This window comes from Eretmochelys imbricata, chromosome 6, assembly GCF_965152235.1.
Source record: "Eretmochelys imbricata isolate rEreImb1 chromosome 6, rEreImb1.hap1, whole genome shotgun sequence".
Lineage (NCBI taxonomy): Eukaryota > Metazoa > Chordata > Testudines > Cheloniidae > Eretmochelys > Eretmochelys imbricata.
The window spans coordinates 2,827,836-2,845,542 of record NC_135577.1 but is presented as its reverse complement, the minus strand read 5'-3'; the positions used below and the strand labels follow the sequence as shown (position 1 = coordinate 2,845,542).

At 42.9% G+C, this 17,707-nt stretch overlaps 2 protein-coding genes across 2 annotated transcripts; one reads left to right on the top strand and one right to left on the bottom strand.

The window, feature by feature from the left end:
- Window positions 1–4,523: 4,523 nt before the first annotated feature.
- Window positions 4,524–5,462, bottom strand: LOC144266413 (olfactory receptor 5AR1-like). The gene has a single exon (XM_077819868.1). It carries the CDS (start codon window positions 5,460–5,462, stop codon window positions 4,524–4,526), a length of 939 nt encoding a protein of 312 aa, XP_077675994.1.
- Window positions 5,463–15,807: 10,345 nt separating this feature from the next.
- LOC144266362 (olfactory receptor-like protein OLF1) lies at window positions 15,808–16,746 on the top strand. The gene has a single exon (XM_077819820.1). It carries the CDS (start codon window positions 15,808–15,810, stop codon window positions 16,744–16,746), a length of 939 nt encoding a protein of 312 aa, XP_077675946.1.
- Window positions 16,747–17,707: the final 961 nt, after the last annotated feature.

Below are 17,707 nucleotides of genomic sequence, written 5' to 3'. Positions count from 1 at the left end.
ATTTCCAATGAGCCTGAACAAAAAGAACCGAAGGGGATTCTGCTGCCCTGGCAGGGAGATAGGACTAGATTTCCCAACTGGTCTTTTCCATCAGCAGCTTCTCTGAGGACTGGTTTATGCTTAAAAATTAGATCAACAGAGCTCTGTCGCACGGGGGGGTGGGGGAGGAATCTTTTCATACCCTGTGCGAGGCAGTTAGCTTGTACTGAACCTCAGTGTAATTGTTCCATTGATGTAGCTACTGCCTCTCGGAGACCTGGATTAACTACATCGATGGAAAAACCCCTTCCATCAATGTGGAAAGCATCTACGCTGTGGTACTGCCGACCATCATAGCTAAGTCAATGTAATGGCCTTAGTATACAAATTCCCTGAATGGATGTGGGAGCTTTCCACCTTCCTATTGAAGTGATTTTTCTCTCCTTTTCCTGTCACTCTTCTCCCTCCCTTGATAAAATTCTTTCCTTCTTTTGATTGGTAAATATGTTCAGAAAAGTTAAATTTTCTCCCCTCAGGATTATTCCTTACTTCCCTTCCCATGAATGGCCTACTGTCATTTCAATTAAAGGCTGAAATGCTCTGAAACTGACTTGTTTGCCCATGACTTGGTGGTACCTCTTTGTTTTTCCTCCCTTCACATACAGTGAGTTTGGGGCAGAAGCTATACCTTCTCAGAACTGTAAAAATCAGGCTAAGAGTCAAATTTTACCTGTTTGCTAACAACACCATCATTACCCTTAATACCTCTGGAGCTGCTTTCTGGGATGACTTTGAGATTTGCTCCCTGTAACATCTTTGCTTCCAGGACTACAGCTGTGCACAGCACATGCAAATAATGTTGTTGCCTTCCTTGTGAAATGGAACACAGAGCATAAGCTGGTCTGGATTGCTCTCTCTCCCATGATGTCTTTTTAATATGATACGAAACTGAGGTGACCGTATTCCACTTCATGTGTTGGTCACCTCTCCAAAAGTCTTTTTAAGTAATCTTCCAGCATTGGAACATGAAAGTATCTAGAAATGGGTGAATTTCCTCCAGACTAATCATAGAATCATAGGCTTTAAAGTCAGAAGGGACCATTATGATTGTCTAGTCTCACCTCCTGTACAATACAGGCCACAGAATCTCACCCAGCCACTCCTGTAACAAACCTCTGACCTCTGCCTGAGCTATTGAAGTCCTCAAATTGTGGTTGAAAGACTTTGAGTTGCAGAGAATTCTCCAGCAAGTGACCTGTGACCCACGCTGCAGAGGAAGGTGAAAACCCCCTCTGACAATCTGCCCTGGAGGAAAATTCCTTCTCAACTACAAATATGGAGATCAGCTAAACCCTAAGCACGTGGGCAAGACTCACCAGCCAGGCACCCAGGAAAGAATTCTCTGTAGTAACTGAGATCCCACCCCATCTAACATCCCATCACAGGCCATTCAGCATATCTACCGCTAATAGTTGAAGATCAATTAATTGCCAAAATTAGGCTATCACATCATATAATCTCCTATGTAAACTTACTGAGTTTAATCTTAAATCCAGATAAGTCTTTTGCCCCCACTGCTTCCCTTAGAAGGCTGTTCCAGAACGTCACTCCTCTGATGGTTAGAAACCTCCATCTAATTTGTAGTCAAAACTTCCTGATGGCCACTTTATATCCATTTGTTCTTGTGTCCACATTGGTAGTGAGCTTAAATAATTCTTCACCCTCCGTGGTATTTATCCCTTTGATACATGTATAGAAAGTAATCATATCTCCCCTCAGCCTTCTTTTGGTTAGGCTAAACAAGCCAAACTCCTTGAGTCTCCTTTCATAAGACAGGTTTTCCATTTCTCGGACCATGTTTGTAACCCTTTTCTGTACCTGTTCCAGTTTGAATTCATCTTTCTTAAACATAGGAGACAAGAACTGCACACAATATTCCAGAGGAGGTCTCATTAGTGCCTTGGATAATGATACTAACACCTCCTTATCTCTACTGGAAATACCTCACCTGATGCATCCCAAGACCTCATTAGCTTTTTTTCACAGACATATCACATTGGTGGCTCATAGTCATCCTGCGGTCAACCACTACTACGAGGTCCTTCTCCTCTGTTACTTCCAAGTGATGTGTCCCCAGTTTATAACAAAAATTCTTGTTATTAATCCCTAAATGCATGACCTTGCACTGTTCACTATTAAATTTATTAATAATTTATTGGAAAAAACAATGCCGTTGAGGGTTGACCTGAAACTATTCACAAATGTGTTACTAAGTCTCCTCATAGTCTTGTCCCAAAACAATGTGTGTGGGTAGGAGGATTTAGGTACCGGTCACAAAGCAGCCACCGGTAGGAGGTGCTGATGCTCCCTCTCTTTGTAATTTTTAGCTTAATAGTTAGGCTGTTCAGTTATGAAGTGGGAGATCCAGGTTCAATTCTCCATTCTGTCCAGTGCTGGGCAAAGATGTGCACTTGGCTTTCTTGTATTTCCAGAAATCATCCCAGCCCCTGAGGGATGTGACATTCCAGTCTGGTTTCAGAGTAACAGCCGTGTTAGTCTGTATTCGCAAAAAGAAAAGGAGTACTTGTGGCACCTTAGAGACTAACCAATTTATTTGAGCATGAGCTTTCGTGAGCTACAGCTCACTTCATCAGATACAGATCTGATGAAGTGAGCTGTAGCTCACGAAAGCTCATGCTCAAATAAATTGGTTAGTCTCTAAGGTGCCACAAGTACTCCTTTTCTTATTCCAGTCTGGGATGCTCTCAATCTCTCCTTTCAAAGTTGTTCTATTGTGGAAAACTAATTAAAAAATCATTGGAACAGAAACATGAAGATGAGCATGTCGGTGTCCCGAACCACTTGTCTATAGAGTCAATCTCTCTTTCTGGCCCTGTGATTCTTCCCCGTGTTTTATCCACAATGCAACAGCTTCAACAGGAGAGACTGAGGCCATATCTACACAACTGGCTAAATCAGGACTACTGCGATAGATGAAATGGTCTTGATTGAGTAGGTCTGGGGAAGACATGCTAAATCGATGGGAGAGCTCTCGCCTGTTGAAGTCTGGACTCCACCTCACTCAGACACTATGTTCCACAATAGATCTTTCTCAGGGCTGGTTTACACCTACTCTGTGGGATGATCTGTTTTACACTACTTCAGTTACGTAACTCTCTGGTTGACTTAGCACGGTGTGGACACCACTATAAGTCAGACTAACTTAGTCAACTTGAAGTAGCTTAACTTAGATCAATTTACAGCAATAGCGTACACCAAGCCTGAGAACGATGCAGGACAGAACATAGCCCAGTAGCCAGGATACTGTCCAGCAATGTGTGAGACCCACTTTCAAATTGTTTCTCCCCGTCAGACAGATTGGGGATTTACCTGGATCTCCCACTTCCCATGGGAGTGATCTAATCACTGGGTTACAGTCTACAAGGGAAGCAGCACCATTCCCGCCTCTTCCATTCCCATCCATTTTTTTAAGTGTGTCCCAACATTGTCTTTGCATGTACATCAAAAAGTATCCAGGAAGGAAATGAAATGTTCCATTTCTGGTCATGCTAAATAGTTCCTTCCACCCCACAGGACATTTCTGTCAATATTTTTAATTTGCCAAACATTTAAGGAATTTTCAGATTTGGTTCAGGTTGAACTGAATTTGTTTTTCAATTTTTTTGAAACACCCATGAACTCAAAAATCAGCTATTGGCTCAGCTCTATTCATTTCTCAATCTCCGTAACCTGAGCTGTACAATTCCCAGAATCCCTCTTCTTCAGAGTCCATAGGACTAAGAACTAAGAGTAAGACCTCATAGCTAACCTGCTGATGTGATATGAACATCTAGTGTCTGATATGACTTTTTCTTTCTGTTTAATTTATGTGCTGGAGAAAACTCACCCTTTCCATATTATTTTGTATTCAGTTCAGTGCAGATTCTCACAGAGGATGCACACACACCATGTTGTCTTTTGGATATGTTACCCTTGTTTTTACTTATTTTGTTTCTCCCTAAGCTTAAAATAAAGGCCATTTTGATGGAAATCACTTTTCTCCTTCACATGCATGAATACAAACCAGGTGAAAATCTACACAACAACCCCACAGAGAACATAAAGGGCTGCAGAATATCAGGAGGGTGTGCAAAACTCCCTTTAGTTCAGCCATGGAAACCACACACTTCATACTTCCAACTGCATAACAAAAACCAAACCCACTACAAAGCAGAAGGAGAAAGATTAGATGGCCCCATCTTCTTCCCCAATAGAAATACTTCTATATTTTTGAAGCACGTCACAAATATTCACACATCTGAAACAGGTGCCTCCTGGAATTTTGATGGGGTAATAGCCTAATAAAGCCCTGATTTTAGTTGGGGCCTGCAGGCCTCATTGGAATACAAACAAATTATTAATAATAACAATATAATAATGAACAATACTCCCAGGGGCTCTGCGAAATTACATTGCAATGGGATGGGAATTGAATTCAACTGTTTCCACACCCCATCACTAAACCAGGACTGAGTTAAAGAGATTCAAGAATTCGTTAGCAGTTTATTCATTGCTCTCCTTAGGGCGTCCTTCACCTCCGTGTTCCTCAGGCTGTAGATGAGGGGGTTCAACATGGGGATCACCAGCGAGTAAAACACTGAGACTATTTTGTCCGTGTCCATGGAATAGCTGGAGGTGGGACGTAAATACATGAAGAGTTGGGTGCCATAAAACAGGACCACAGAGGTCAAGTGGAAAGAGCAGGTGGAGAAGGCTTTGCGCCGGCCCTCAGCGGAGCGTATTTGCAGGATGGTGGAGGTGATATAGACATAGGAGAGGAGGATTGTCACAAAGATGCTCCCGGTAATGCATAACGTGAAAACAAACATCATAATCTCATTGATGCGGGTATCAGAACAGGAGAGCACCAGCAGTGGGGGGGTGTCACAGAAGAAATGATTGATAATGTTGGAGCTGCACAATGACAGCCGAAATGTAAAACACGTGAATATCATTGAATCCACAAACCCCACAGAGTACACCCCAGCCACCAGCTGTTTACAAAGCTGCCTGGACATGGTGACTGTATAGAGCAGTGGGTTACAGATGGCCACATAACGGTCATACGCCATGACAGTCAGCAAGAAGCCCTCAGAATCTGCAAAAGCGATAGAGAGAGACATTTGCACAGCACAGGCAGTAAAAGAAATGCTTTTCCTCTCAGCTAATAAATTCAGCAGCATCTTGGGGGAAATTGTCGAGGAAAGGCAGAGGTCACAGAAAGACAAATTTCTGAGGAAAAAGTACATGGGGGTGTGGAGTTGGGGGTCAATCGTGATTATCAAGATCATCCCCCCATTCCCCACCAGGGTGATAACATATATCAGTAGGAACAGCCCAAACAGTGGAACCTGCAGCTCTGGACGATCTGTCAGTCCTGAGAGAATGAACTCAGTCACCTCCGAGTGATTTCCCTTTTCCATCTCCTCTCAACAGAGATCAGGCTGCTACAGAGATGTGGGCAGGTGAATGGCGCAGAAAACCTGCCCCTTCTCTGCAATGAAGTAAGTGAAGATAAATGGAGATCAGTTTCTCAATGGACATCAGTACCCACTCCGGGAAGGGCTTAGTCCACAGAGCCAGATGTTCTCAGCTGGTCATTCCAGGTGTTCGATAAGATGCAAACACTGTGGAAATACAATGACACACAGGTTAATCATGTCCTACCACACACACACTCCTGTTCACTAATCCAAACACAAAACAATGACTTGTGACTCTGCTGTGAGAGAATCAGTCTGAAGGGATTATTCCTTAGCTAAAGAAGGGGTGAGAGTAAAAGAGTTTCAATATTTCCACCCTCTTTGGGCAAGGGGATCTCTGTGGCTTGGCATGTCAGTTTGGGGTGAAGTTGCTTACTGTCCTAATTTAGCTTTTTGGCATTTACTGTAGCCTGTATGAAAACCCAGAGATATCATGGGAAGCCCTGGTTTCAGTGACTTGGTAATTGCTTATTTTTTTCCAATCCAGGAGGTTGCTCCTTTAGCTGAAGGGGTCGGAGTTGTGCCTGATGCTTTTAGTGCTGGTGGTCTGGAATTTAATACCTGCTGATCCCCATGGTGTCTGTGTGTGTGTGTGACTGTAATTCGGGACAATAGCACGTACCTGCTGAGAAGAGAGATAGAGATGTGGTGGCATTTCCTCATCGAAAGAAACTGCCAATTAGGAGCATTCGGAAAATTTTATATTGAGATGTCTGATCTGTGGGACATGATTCCTGAAGCAACTGGGAATAACTGAGCTCAGACAGCCATAACACCTAATTAACGCATTCAGTGAACCAAAGCCACCTTGGTGTAATTGGTGCCCTGGGGATTAATTTGTCCTATTCTTCCCTACTGTGTTATTAAATGATGCAATTTCTACCAGAGTTACAGAGTATGAGGTTAGTGGTATATTTCGTCCTGATTTTTTGAGTGCAAGCCAAATACTGTGTAGAGCTGATCCACAAAAGGTTGTTTTTTGGGGGTTTTTTTGGTTTTTTTTGTGGAGACCAAAATCTTTTTGCTCGGAAATACTATAGGGGTGCATCAGACACCACACAGCACCAATCTCTTCCATGTTCCTGGCTCACAGGTTGGACTACATCCCCCATGATGCATGATGGTCTCTCCTCTTTCTGAAATGCTCTGGAACTTCACCAGAGTCCCACAGCCATGGTTTAGGGAAGAGGGGTGTTTGGTGTTTTTATAGAATGCTGATAGTTTCCAGGGAAAAGATAATTTCATGGAAAAAATAGTTAAAAGGAAAATCCAATTACCCATCATAAAAAATCTCAAGAAAAAATTTCAAACAGCCTTAGGAAGAAATTTGGAATCAAGGAATAGAAAAGTCCTAATTCTTTGCAAGTGTAGCTGATATCTTCTCAGTCATTCCAAATTTCAGAATCACCTCACTGTCCTGGCCCAAATAGGTCAAATGTAAAACCACTGTAAAACACTGTAAAACAAGTAAGAGTACTCCAGATTATCCATCTATGTATAGAATGCCAATCACCATGGTATTCTATGTCCTTTCCTTCTAGGTTACTCTCCAAAATAGGAAAGATAGATTCACTCATTTTTGCCTGGTGGAGACCACATGGTGACCTGAGGAGCTCAAGAGGAAACCACACCATGCTATGGACTTCTTCAGTTCACATACTATCCCTCATGCATGCATATTATCTGCACACAAAGCTCTGCTTTAATATGCCAAATAAATCTGAGTCATCTAGAAATAGTCATGCTCTCACCACAAATATTAACACCGATTTTTTGATAATGTATGTGAAGTTATAATATGACACTGTATCATGTAGTTAATACATATTGCAAACTAAGGCTGGCAAAGTGGTCTGTCTTAAACAAAGAAACATGTGCTCTGCTTAATTTTGTATCTAAACAGTAAAACAAGAGTCGTCAAGCAGGAAGGGAAACAAAGGTAGCCTAAAAAGGTGAGGAAAAAGCGGCAGGGAATATCCTTCTACATAGACATTTTGTCTTCTGGTAACCAGGTGGAAATGTTTCTCAAAGGGTGGGTAGGACTATAAAAAGAAGGGGCAGGCATCCCAAAGCCCTGCTCTCTCTCTCTCTCTCTCTCTCTCTCTCTCTCTCTCTCTCCCTCCCCATTGATTCACTGTGTCTGAATAAAGGGATAAAGGAATCAGCCATTGGATTGGGGGAGGGGTCCTGACCTAAGAAGTCTGGTCAGCAAGACTGCTGAAAGCATGTGGAGAGGAAAGTTTTGCTTTGAATTTCACATCATTTGTTAATTTAAGCACAAGTTTCATTATACCTTTAGTTTTCTTGTAACCATGTCTGACTTCTATGCTTCCTTACTTGCACTCACTTAAGATCTATCTTTGTAGTCAATTAAGATCGTTTTATTGTTTTATCTGGTCCAGTGCATTTAAATAGAAGTGTCTGAGAAGCTAAGTTGTATGCATGTTAGTGCTATTAAAGAAATAATGGACAATGTAGCTTGTATTGTCCAAAAGAGGACTGGGCAGCACAGGACATCCATTTCTGGAGGGAAATCAAAGACTAGGGAGCGTGTTGGGGTCACCCTACAGTATAACCAAGGGTGGTGAGAGCCTGAGCATAACCCAACTATTCCTGGCCAGGTTGTAGTTACACACACACGCTCAGGGTGTGATTTGCATGCTAGATGGTTGTTTGAGAGTGGCCTAGGTAGAAGCCACTTCAGCAAGACATTGCAAGGTTGTGACACAACTGCTGATTAGTCTGGGTTGATGACAATAGTGTTTGATTGACATGAAAGGGTGAGGTCCCCCAATGAATGGGCCCATTTACTGATCCGTGGCTGAAGATGCACAAGGACAATGTGGTCGTCACCTCCCCACAAGGAGATCTCTGACAGGCCCAGAGATGATTCTTCCCTTCTTCACTATGGTAGCAGAAATTATCCCCTATGTGTGTTCAGGCTTTCCTGGTATTATCCGTGCTCTGGAGCGTACCGGTGCCCCCTTCTCCTAAGTGGTGCCAACCTTTGAGGCATTGCAGGATTCGATTGTATTAGGAGGAAAAATTGATGATCCAAGTAAGCTATATTCTTTGCTATAATCTTTGGAAGAGGGGTTACAAAGAGTGTACACAAAGTCCTGATTCCCTGAATACCTGTAGAAAAAACCTACAGCCAACAATCTCTGTATTCAGAAACTCCCAAGTCCATCACTCCAGGTCTGTGCACAGGAAACACTATGCCCCTACTTCCTCTAAAACTCATGATCATAATCCTCCTTCTGGCTTTCTCCTTCCTGTGATCCGGAGGTGGCTGGGGCAGTCCTCATTGAAAATGCCAAGGGCAGGCCAGGCTGCTAAAAGGAGGATATTCCCCAAACAAGTAGGTTAACACTGAAGATCTGCGAAGATGTAGCAAAATATCTCCGAGCATCCCAGCTCTGTCCCGATTATTCTTTTCTTAATTTTATTTATTTCCTATTATTTGTAATCTGTGAAACAGAGTTTAGGAATAAAACTCAAAGCAAAGTGTTGGGGTGGGGGGACAGGATAGGACAAGAACCGATGGACTTCAATTGCAGAAACGACGGTTTAGGTTGGACATTAGGAAAAACATCCCAACAGTGAGGGTGGCTATGCACTGGAATAACTTGCCTAAGAAGGTTGTAGAATCTTCACCATTGGAGATTTTTAAGAGCAGGTTAGACAAACACCAGTCAGGGATGGTCTAGATAATATTTATCACTGCCATGAGTGCAAGGAAGTGGACTAGATGACCTCTCGGGTCCCTTCCAGTCCTATGATTCTATGATCTTACAAGAAGCCTTGCACTGGGAGGAAGGGGGACGCCAGTCTGAGCACTGGGAAGGGCAAGGGAAACGCACCTGCCTCTATTTGACATTCATCTCCACTGTACCCCCCAACACATGAACACACATAATGCTCACTGCACACCAAGCACACACACACACATAATGACCAGTAAACACACACAGAGAGTGCCCACTACACAGAACACACACATTGCCCACTGCATACAACACACTCAATGCCAACTGTGCACCAAAGACACACACACAGCCTGACACTGAGCTCAATGAGAATGCAGAATAATCTCTACTGGGAAGCTGGGACAGCTGCAATATTTCCAACTTGCCTGAACAAAAAGAATTGAAGGGGATTCTGCTGCCCTGGCAGGGAGATAGGACTAGATTTCCCAACTGGTCAGAAGCATATTTTCAGAAAGCATATGGAGTGCAATGTCACACAGAGCTTTGCCCAGCACTGGACAGAAGGGGAAATTGAACCTGGATCTCCCACCTCAGAGGTGAACACCCCAACTCTTGGGCTAAAAATTCCAAAGAGAAGGCCCACCACCGCCTCCTGCAGTGGCTGCTTTGTGACCGGCATCTAAATCTTCCCCCAGCACACACACAGTGTTTTGGCACAAAGCTATTAGGCATATTTGTAACACATTTGTAAAGAGTTTCAGGTCAATCCAAACAGTATTGGTTTTGACACTAAATGATTAGTCCAGAATAAATTCACTCCTTTCTAGACACCTTTTGTCCCAACCCTGGGAAATTACTTAAAGAGATGTTTGGAGAGGTGAACAACAAATAAAGTTGAATACAGTCAATTCAGGTTTTTTCATGCTAAAATGACCTCACGGGAGAGACAGTGATCCAGGCCAGCTGATGATCTGCCCGTCTGTGTTCCATTTCCACAAGGAAAGACATGGCAACAACATTAATTGCATGTGCTGTGCACACCTGTTTTTCTGGGAGCAAAGATGCTCCAGGGATCAAATCTGAAAGTCATCAAAGCCAAATTTAACCTCTCCTGCCAAGGAAGTAGTTCCAGAGGTATTAAGGGTAACATCGGTGTGGTTAGCAAACAGGGAAAGATTTGACTCTGAATTTACGGTTCTGAGCAGGTACTGCTTCCATCCCTCTTAACTGATTGTAAGTGAAGGGAGGAAAAAGAAAGAGGTACCACCAAGTCATGGGCAAACAAGTCAGTTTCAGAGGATTTCAGCCTTTAATTGAAATGACATTCATGGGAGGGGAAGGAAGGAATTATGCTGAGAGTAAAAATTTCTGAACAGATTTACCCATCAAAAGAAGGAAAGAGCTTTATAAGGGAGGGAGAAGAATGATAGAAAAGGAGAGAAAAATCGCTTTAATGGGAAGGGGGAAATCCCCCATCAAGTCAGGGAATGTTGATACTAAGGCCGTTACATTGACTCAGCTATGGTGTGCAGCAGCTCCACAGTGTAGATGCTTTCCACAGTCATGGAATGGTTTTTCCTTCCATGTAGTGAATCCATGTCCCCGAGAGACAATAGGTAGGTCAAAGGAAGAATTACACTGAGGGTCAGTACAACCTAACTTCATTGAACATGGTACGAAACGTTTCTCAGCCCTGTGCGACGGAGATCGGTTGATCTAATTTTTAAGCATAAACCAGGCCTCAGAGAAGCTACCAATGGAAAAGACCAGTAGGGAATTCCAGTCCTATCTCCTTGCCAGGGCAGCAGAATCTGCTTCTCTTCTCTTTGTTCAGGCAAGTTGGAAATATTGCAGCTATCCTAGCTTCCCAGTAGAGATTATTCTGTATTCTGATTGAGCTCAGTGTCATGTTGTATGTGTGTGTGTTTGGTGTTCATCAGGCACTCTGTGTGTGCGTGTTGTGGGGGTTACAGTGAAGCTGAATATCAAGTGTTGGCAGATGTGTGTCCCTTACACTGCCCAGTGCTCTGGAAGGCGTCTCCCCTCCTCCCAGTGCAGGGTTTCTTGTGCGATCATAGACTCATAGGACTGGAAGGGAAATGAGAGGTCATCTATTCCCCTCCCCTGCACTCACACCAGAACTGAGTATTATCTAGACCATCCCTGACAGGTGTTAATAAATACTCTAGGTTAATTAATAAGTAAAAAGTGATTTTATTAAATACAGAAAGTAGAATTGAAGTGGTTCCAAGTAATAACAGACAGAAGAAAATGAATTACCAGACAAAATAAAATAAAACACGTCAGTCTAAACCTAATACAGTAAAAAACTAAATGCAGGTAAATGTCACCCTCAAAGATGTTGCAATAAGCCTCTCTTACAGACTACACTTCCTCCTTGTCTGGGTCCAGCAATCAATCACACCCCTGTAGTTACTGTCCTTTTTTCCAGTTTTTTTCAGGCATCTCCTTGGACCAAAAAGACTACCTTTTGTGACAGCTGAAGACAAAATGGAGGGATTTCCACAAGGGGTTATATACTCTCTCTCTCTCATGGGTGGAAACCCCTTCCCTTCTCCTCTGCAGAATCCAGCTCCAAGATGGAGTTTTGGAGTCACATGGCAAGTCACATGTCCATGCACGACTCAGTTACTTACAGGCCGAAGCCACATTCCCCGGAAAGCTGACATGTGGACTGGCATCTCTCAAAGGTCATTGTTAGCTTAAGTGTTTCTTGATTGGGCACTTACAGAGAATAGTCTTTTCTCAAGAAGCTGACCAACTGCTTCACTGAGGCTACTTAATCTCAAACAAGTAAATAGCCAATATTCATAACTTTGATTAAAAAATTATACATGCATGCAAGCAGTAGATCATAAGATTTGACGAGATATGTAACATAGCCTATCTAGCATAAAACATATTCCAGTTATGTCATATTTACAGCCATGAGCCTAATTCTATAGAGAATTATGGGGTGCAATGTCACATTCTGTTTCACGGACTATAAATTACAGGAAATAAATAAAATTAACAAAAGAATCAGAAGGGAACTGGCCTGCTCGGAGATACTTTGTGGCAGCATCTGCAGAGATGCTGCAGAGATATTGAGTGTTAACCACCAGTTTGGGGAGCATCCTCCTTTTTGCAGTCTGCCCTGACCATGGCGTTTTCAGTGAGGGCTGCCCCAGGCACCTCCGGGTCACAGGAGGCAGAAAGGCAGGAGGAGGAGTTATGAGCATGACTCCTAGAGGAAGTAGGGGCAGAGCGTTTCCTGGGCACAGACCTGGAGTGACAGACTTTGGAGTTTCTGAATACAGAGATTGCTGGTTGTTGGTTGTTTCTAGTGGTGTTCAGGGAAGCAGGACTTTGTGTACATTCTTTGTAACCCCTTTCCCAGTGGATTATACTAAAGAATATAGCTGACTTGGAACATCAAGTTTTTCTCCTAACACAAACATTTCCACCTGTTTCCCGGAAGAGAAAAACTCTATGTAGAAGGATGTTCCCTTCTGCTTTTTCCTCACCTTTTTGGGCTACCTTTGTTTCCCTTCCTGCTTAATGACTCTGGTTACTGTTTAGATACAAAATTAAGCAGATCACACGTTTGTTTGTTTAAGACAGACAAGTTTGCCAGCCTCAGTTTGGAACATGTATGAATAATATGATGCAGTGTAATCTTATATCTTCACATACATTATAAAAGAAAATGTATAAATATTTGTGATGAGAGCATGACTATTTTTATTTGACTTATCATCTTAAACTGAGCTCTGTGTGCAGATAATATGCATGCAAGAGGGATAGTTTTGTGAACTGCAGAAGTCCGGAGCATGTTGTGGTGTCCTCCTGAACTCCTCTGATCATCATGTGGTCTCCATCAAGCCAAATGAATGAACCTATCTTTCCTACTTTGGGGAGTAACCTAGAAATGGAAGGACGTAAGATACCATGTTGATTGGCATGCCATAAATAGCTCGATAATCTGGAGTACTCTTACATATCTTACAGGTTTTACATTTCATGTAGTGGGGCCTGGACAATGAGGTGATTCTGAAACCAGGAATGGCAGTGAAGATATCAGTTATGGCTGCAAATAATTAGTATGTTTCACCTGAATCTAACTTTCAGTTCCTTTGATTCCAAATGTGTTGCTAAGGCTGGTTGAAAACTTTTCTTGAGAAGATTTTGATGGGAAATTGGATTTTCAATTCAACTATTTTTTCCATGAAATTACTTTTTTTCCTGGAAATGATCAGCTTTCCATCCAAAAAGCCAATCTTCCCTCCTCTTTAAATCATGGCTGTGGGATTCTGATGATCTTCCAGAGCCGTTCAGCAAGAGGAGAGACCATCATGCATCATGGGGGATGTAGTCCAGTCTGGGAGCCTGGCCCATGCAAGAGATTGGTGGTGTGTGATATCTGACGTACCCAATGGTATATCTGAGTTGAAATATTAAGTTTTTAGCAAAAAGATTTTGGTCTCCAGAAAAAAAAAAGCTCCTTTATGGATCAGCTCTACGCACTACCCAGCTTGCATTGAAAACAGCAGGATGAAATATACCCCAAACCTCATACTCTGTAACTCTGGTAGAAACTGCATCATTTAATAACACAGTAAGAAAAAGTAGGTCAAATTAATCCCCAGGGCACCAATTACACCGAGGATGGCTTTAGTTTACTGAATTCATTAATTACGTGTTTTGGCTCTCTGAGCTCAGGTATTCCCAGTTGCTTCAGGAATCATGTCCCATAGATCACACATCTCAGTATAAAACTTCCCAAATGGTCCAAAGAGGCAGTTTCTGTCGAGGAGTAAATGACACCACATCTCTCTGTCTCTTATCAGCAGGTACGTGCTATTGTCCGGAATTACAGTCACACACACACGCAGATACCATGGGGATCAGCAGCTATTGAATTCCACACCTCCAGCACCGAAAGCCTCAGCCCCAACTCCGACCCCTTCAGCTAAAGGAGGAACCTCCTTGTTTGGAAAAAAATAGGCAATTACCTCGTCACTGAAGCCAGGGCTTCCCATTCTGTCTTTGGGTTTTCATACAGGCTCGAGTAAATACCAAAAAGACTAATTAGCGCAGTAAACAACTTTAACCCTGTCATAAATATAAAGGGAAGGGTAAACCCCTTTAAAATCCCTCCTGGCCAGAGGAAAAATCCTCTCACATGTAAAGGGTCAAGAAGCTAAAGGTAACCTCACTGGAACCTGACCAAAATGACCAATGAGGAGACAACATACTTTCAAAAGCTGGGAGGACAGAGAAAAACAAAGGGTCTATGTCTGTCTGTATGCTGCTTTTGCAGGAGAAAGAACAGGAATGGAGTCTTAGAACTTTTAGTAAGTAATCTAGCTAGGTATGTGTTAGATTATGATTTCTTTAAATGGCTGAGAAAATAGCTGTGCTGAATAGAATGAATATTCCAGTCTGTGTGTCTTTTTGTAACTTAAAGTTTTGCCTAGAGGGATTCTCTATGTTTTGAATCTAATTACCCTGTAAGGTATTCACCATCCTGATTTTACAGAGGTGATTCCTTTACTTCTATTAAAAATCTTCTTGCAAGAAAACGGAATGCTTTTTCATTGTTCTCAGATCCAAGGGTTTGGGTCTGTGGTCACCTATGCAAATTGGTGAGGATTTTTCACCAAACCTTCCCCAGGAAGTGGGGTACAAGGGTTGGGAGGATTTTGGGTGGAAAGACGTGTCCAAACTAAGTTTCCCAGTAAACCCAGATAAAGTTTGGTGGTGGCAGTGGAAATCCGAGGGCAAAGGGTAAAATTGATGTGTACCTTGGGGAAGTTTTAACCTAAGCTGGTAAAAGTAAGCTTAGGAGGTTTTCATGCAGGTCCCCACATCATGTCAAGGTTCCTTCCCCACTCTGAACTCTAGGGTACAGATGTGGGGAACTGCATGAAAACCTCCTAAGCTTACTTTTACCAGCTTAGGTTAAACACAGACACAGACGCTTTGTTTTTCTCCGTCCTCCCGGCTTTTGAAAGTATCTTGTCTCCTTATTTGTCATTTTGGTCAGGTGCCAGCGAGGTTACCTTTAGCTTCTTAACCCTGGTGAGAGGATTTTCCTCTGGCCATAAGGGATTTTAAAGGGGTTTACCCTTCCCTTTATATTTATGACAAACCCAAACTGACATGCTAAGCCACATAGCTCCCCTTGCCCAAAGAGGGTGGAAAGATTGACACTCCTTTACTCTCACCCCTTCTTTAGATAAGGAATAATCTCTTTAGACTGATTCTCCAACAGCAGAGTCACAAGTCATTGTTTTCTGTTCCAGTGAGTGAACAGCAGTATTTGTGTGGGGGGCATAATTAACCTGCATGTCACTGTGTTTGCACAGCGTGTGCATTTTATCGAACACCTGGAATGACCCTCTGTGAACATCTGGCTCTGTGGACTAAGCCCTTCCTGGAGCTGGTACTGATGTCCATTAAGAAACTGTTCTCCATTTATCTTCACTTACCTCATTACAGAGAAGGGACAGGTTTTTCTCACCATCCACCTGCCCACATCTCTGTAGCTGCCTGATCTCTGTTCAGAGGTGATGGAAGAGGGAAATCACTCGGAGGTGACTGAGTTCATTCTCTCAGGACTGACAGATCGTCCGGAGCTACAGGTCCCCCTGTTTGCGGTGTTCCTACTGATTTATGGTGTCACCCTGGTGGGGAATGGTGGGATGATCTTGTTAATCACAATTGATCCCCGACTCCACACCCCCATGTACATTTTCCTCAGGAATTTGTCTTTCTGTGACCTCTGCTTTTCCTTGATAATTTCCCCTAAGATGCTGTTGAATTTCTTAGCCGAGAGTAAAAACATTTCTTACACTGCCTGCGCTGTGCAACTGTATCTCTGCATCATTTTTGCAGATGTTGAGTGCCTTTTGCTGGCTGTGATGGAGTATGACCGTTATGTGGCCATCTGTAACCCACTGCTCTATACAGTCACTATGTCCAGGCAGCTTTGTAACCAGCTGGTGGCTGGGGTGTACGCTGTGGGGGTGGTGGATTCAATGATAAACACGTGTTGTACATTTCGGCTGTCATTCTGCAGCTCCAACATCATCAATCATTTCTTCTGTGACATCCCACCATTGTTGGCGCTCTCCTGTTCTGATACCCACATCAATGAGATTTTGATCTTTGCTTTTACATGCTGCATTCAAGTGATCAGCTTTCTGACTGTCCTCCTCTCCTTTGTCTATATCATCTCCACCATCCTGAAGATCCACTCCGCTGAGGGTCGACGCAAAGCTTTCTCCACCTGCACTTTCCACTTGACCTCTGTTGCCCTGTATTTTGGCACCCTCCTCTTCATATATTTACGTCCCACCTCCAGCTATTCAATGAACACAGACAAAGTGGCCTCAGTGTTTTACATGCTGGTGATCCCAATGTTGAACCCCCTCATCTACAGCCTGAGAAACACGGAGGTGAAGGATTCCCTAAGAAAAGCAATGAACAAACTCCTAACCAATTCTTGAATCTGTTTAACTGTGTACTGGTTTAGTGATGGGGAGTGGAAACAGGTGAATTCAATTCAAAGACAATTGTAATATAATTTTGCAGAGCCCGTGGTAGTACTGTTCATTATGGTATTGTTTTTATTCTTAATTTGTTTATATTCCAACAAGGTCCGCAGACCACAGCTGAAATCAGTGGATAGAACACAAGGAGACTCACAGGGCCAGAAAGAGAGAATGATTTTATAAGCTGGTGTTAGGGGCATCCACCTAGAGTGTGAGATGCTCAATTGCAAGTCTCTTTTCCAAGGGTTATTTAATTAGTTATCCACAGCTGAACAACTTTGAAAGGCGAGAGCAGCCCAGACTGGAATAGCACCAAGAGCTCAGGGGCTGGGATGCTTTCTGGAAATGAAGGAAACCCAAGTCCAGAGTGTGACAGATTCGGTCACAGAGACCCTCATTGGGAATGTCACCTCATGTGCTGAAATTACCTATGAGCCCATTTTCCCTTACAGCCTGGTCCCCCAGAACCCTGAGTTTTTGAGCCAGACATGCTAGCCTGGTGCAACACAGACTGAGGGTCTGGGCCACACCCCCAAAACTGCAGATCTAGACTGAAACCAGGTCAGCAGGATACCTGACTCCAGCATGCAGACACCCAGCTCCCAATGGGATCTAAACCCCAAACTAATCCATTTTACTCTGTATAAAGGTTATACAGGGTAAAATGATAAATGTTTGCCCTCTATATCACTGCAAGAGAGATATGTGCATCTGTTTGCCCCCCAGGTTACAAATACTTGCACTGAATTTATAAATAAATAAAAGTGATTGTATTCAGTATAAAAAGTAGGATTTAAGGGGCTTTAAGAAATAACAGAGAGAACAAAATTAGTCACAAAGCAAAATAAAACAAAACATGCAAGGATAAACTTAATACACTCAGAAAACAGTTACAAATGTTAACTTCCTATCCCAA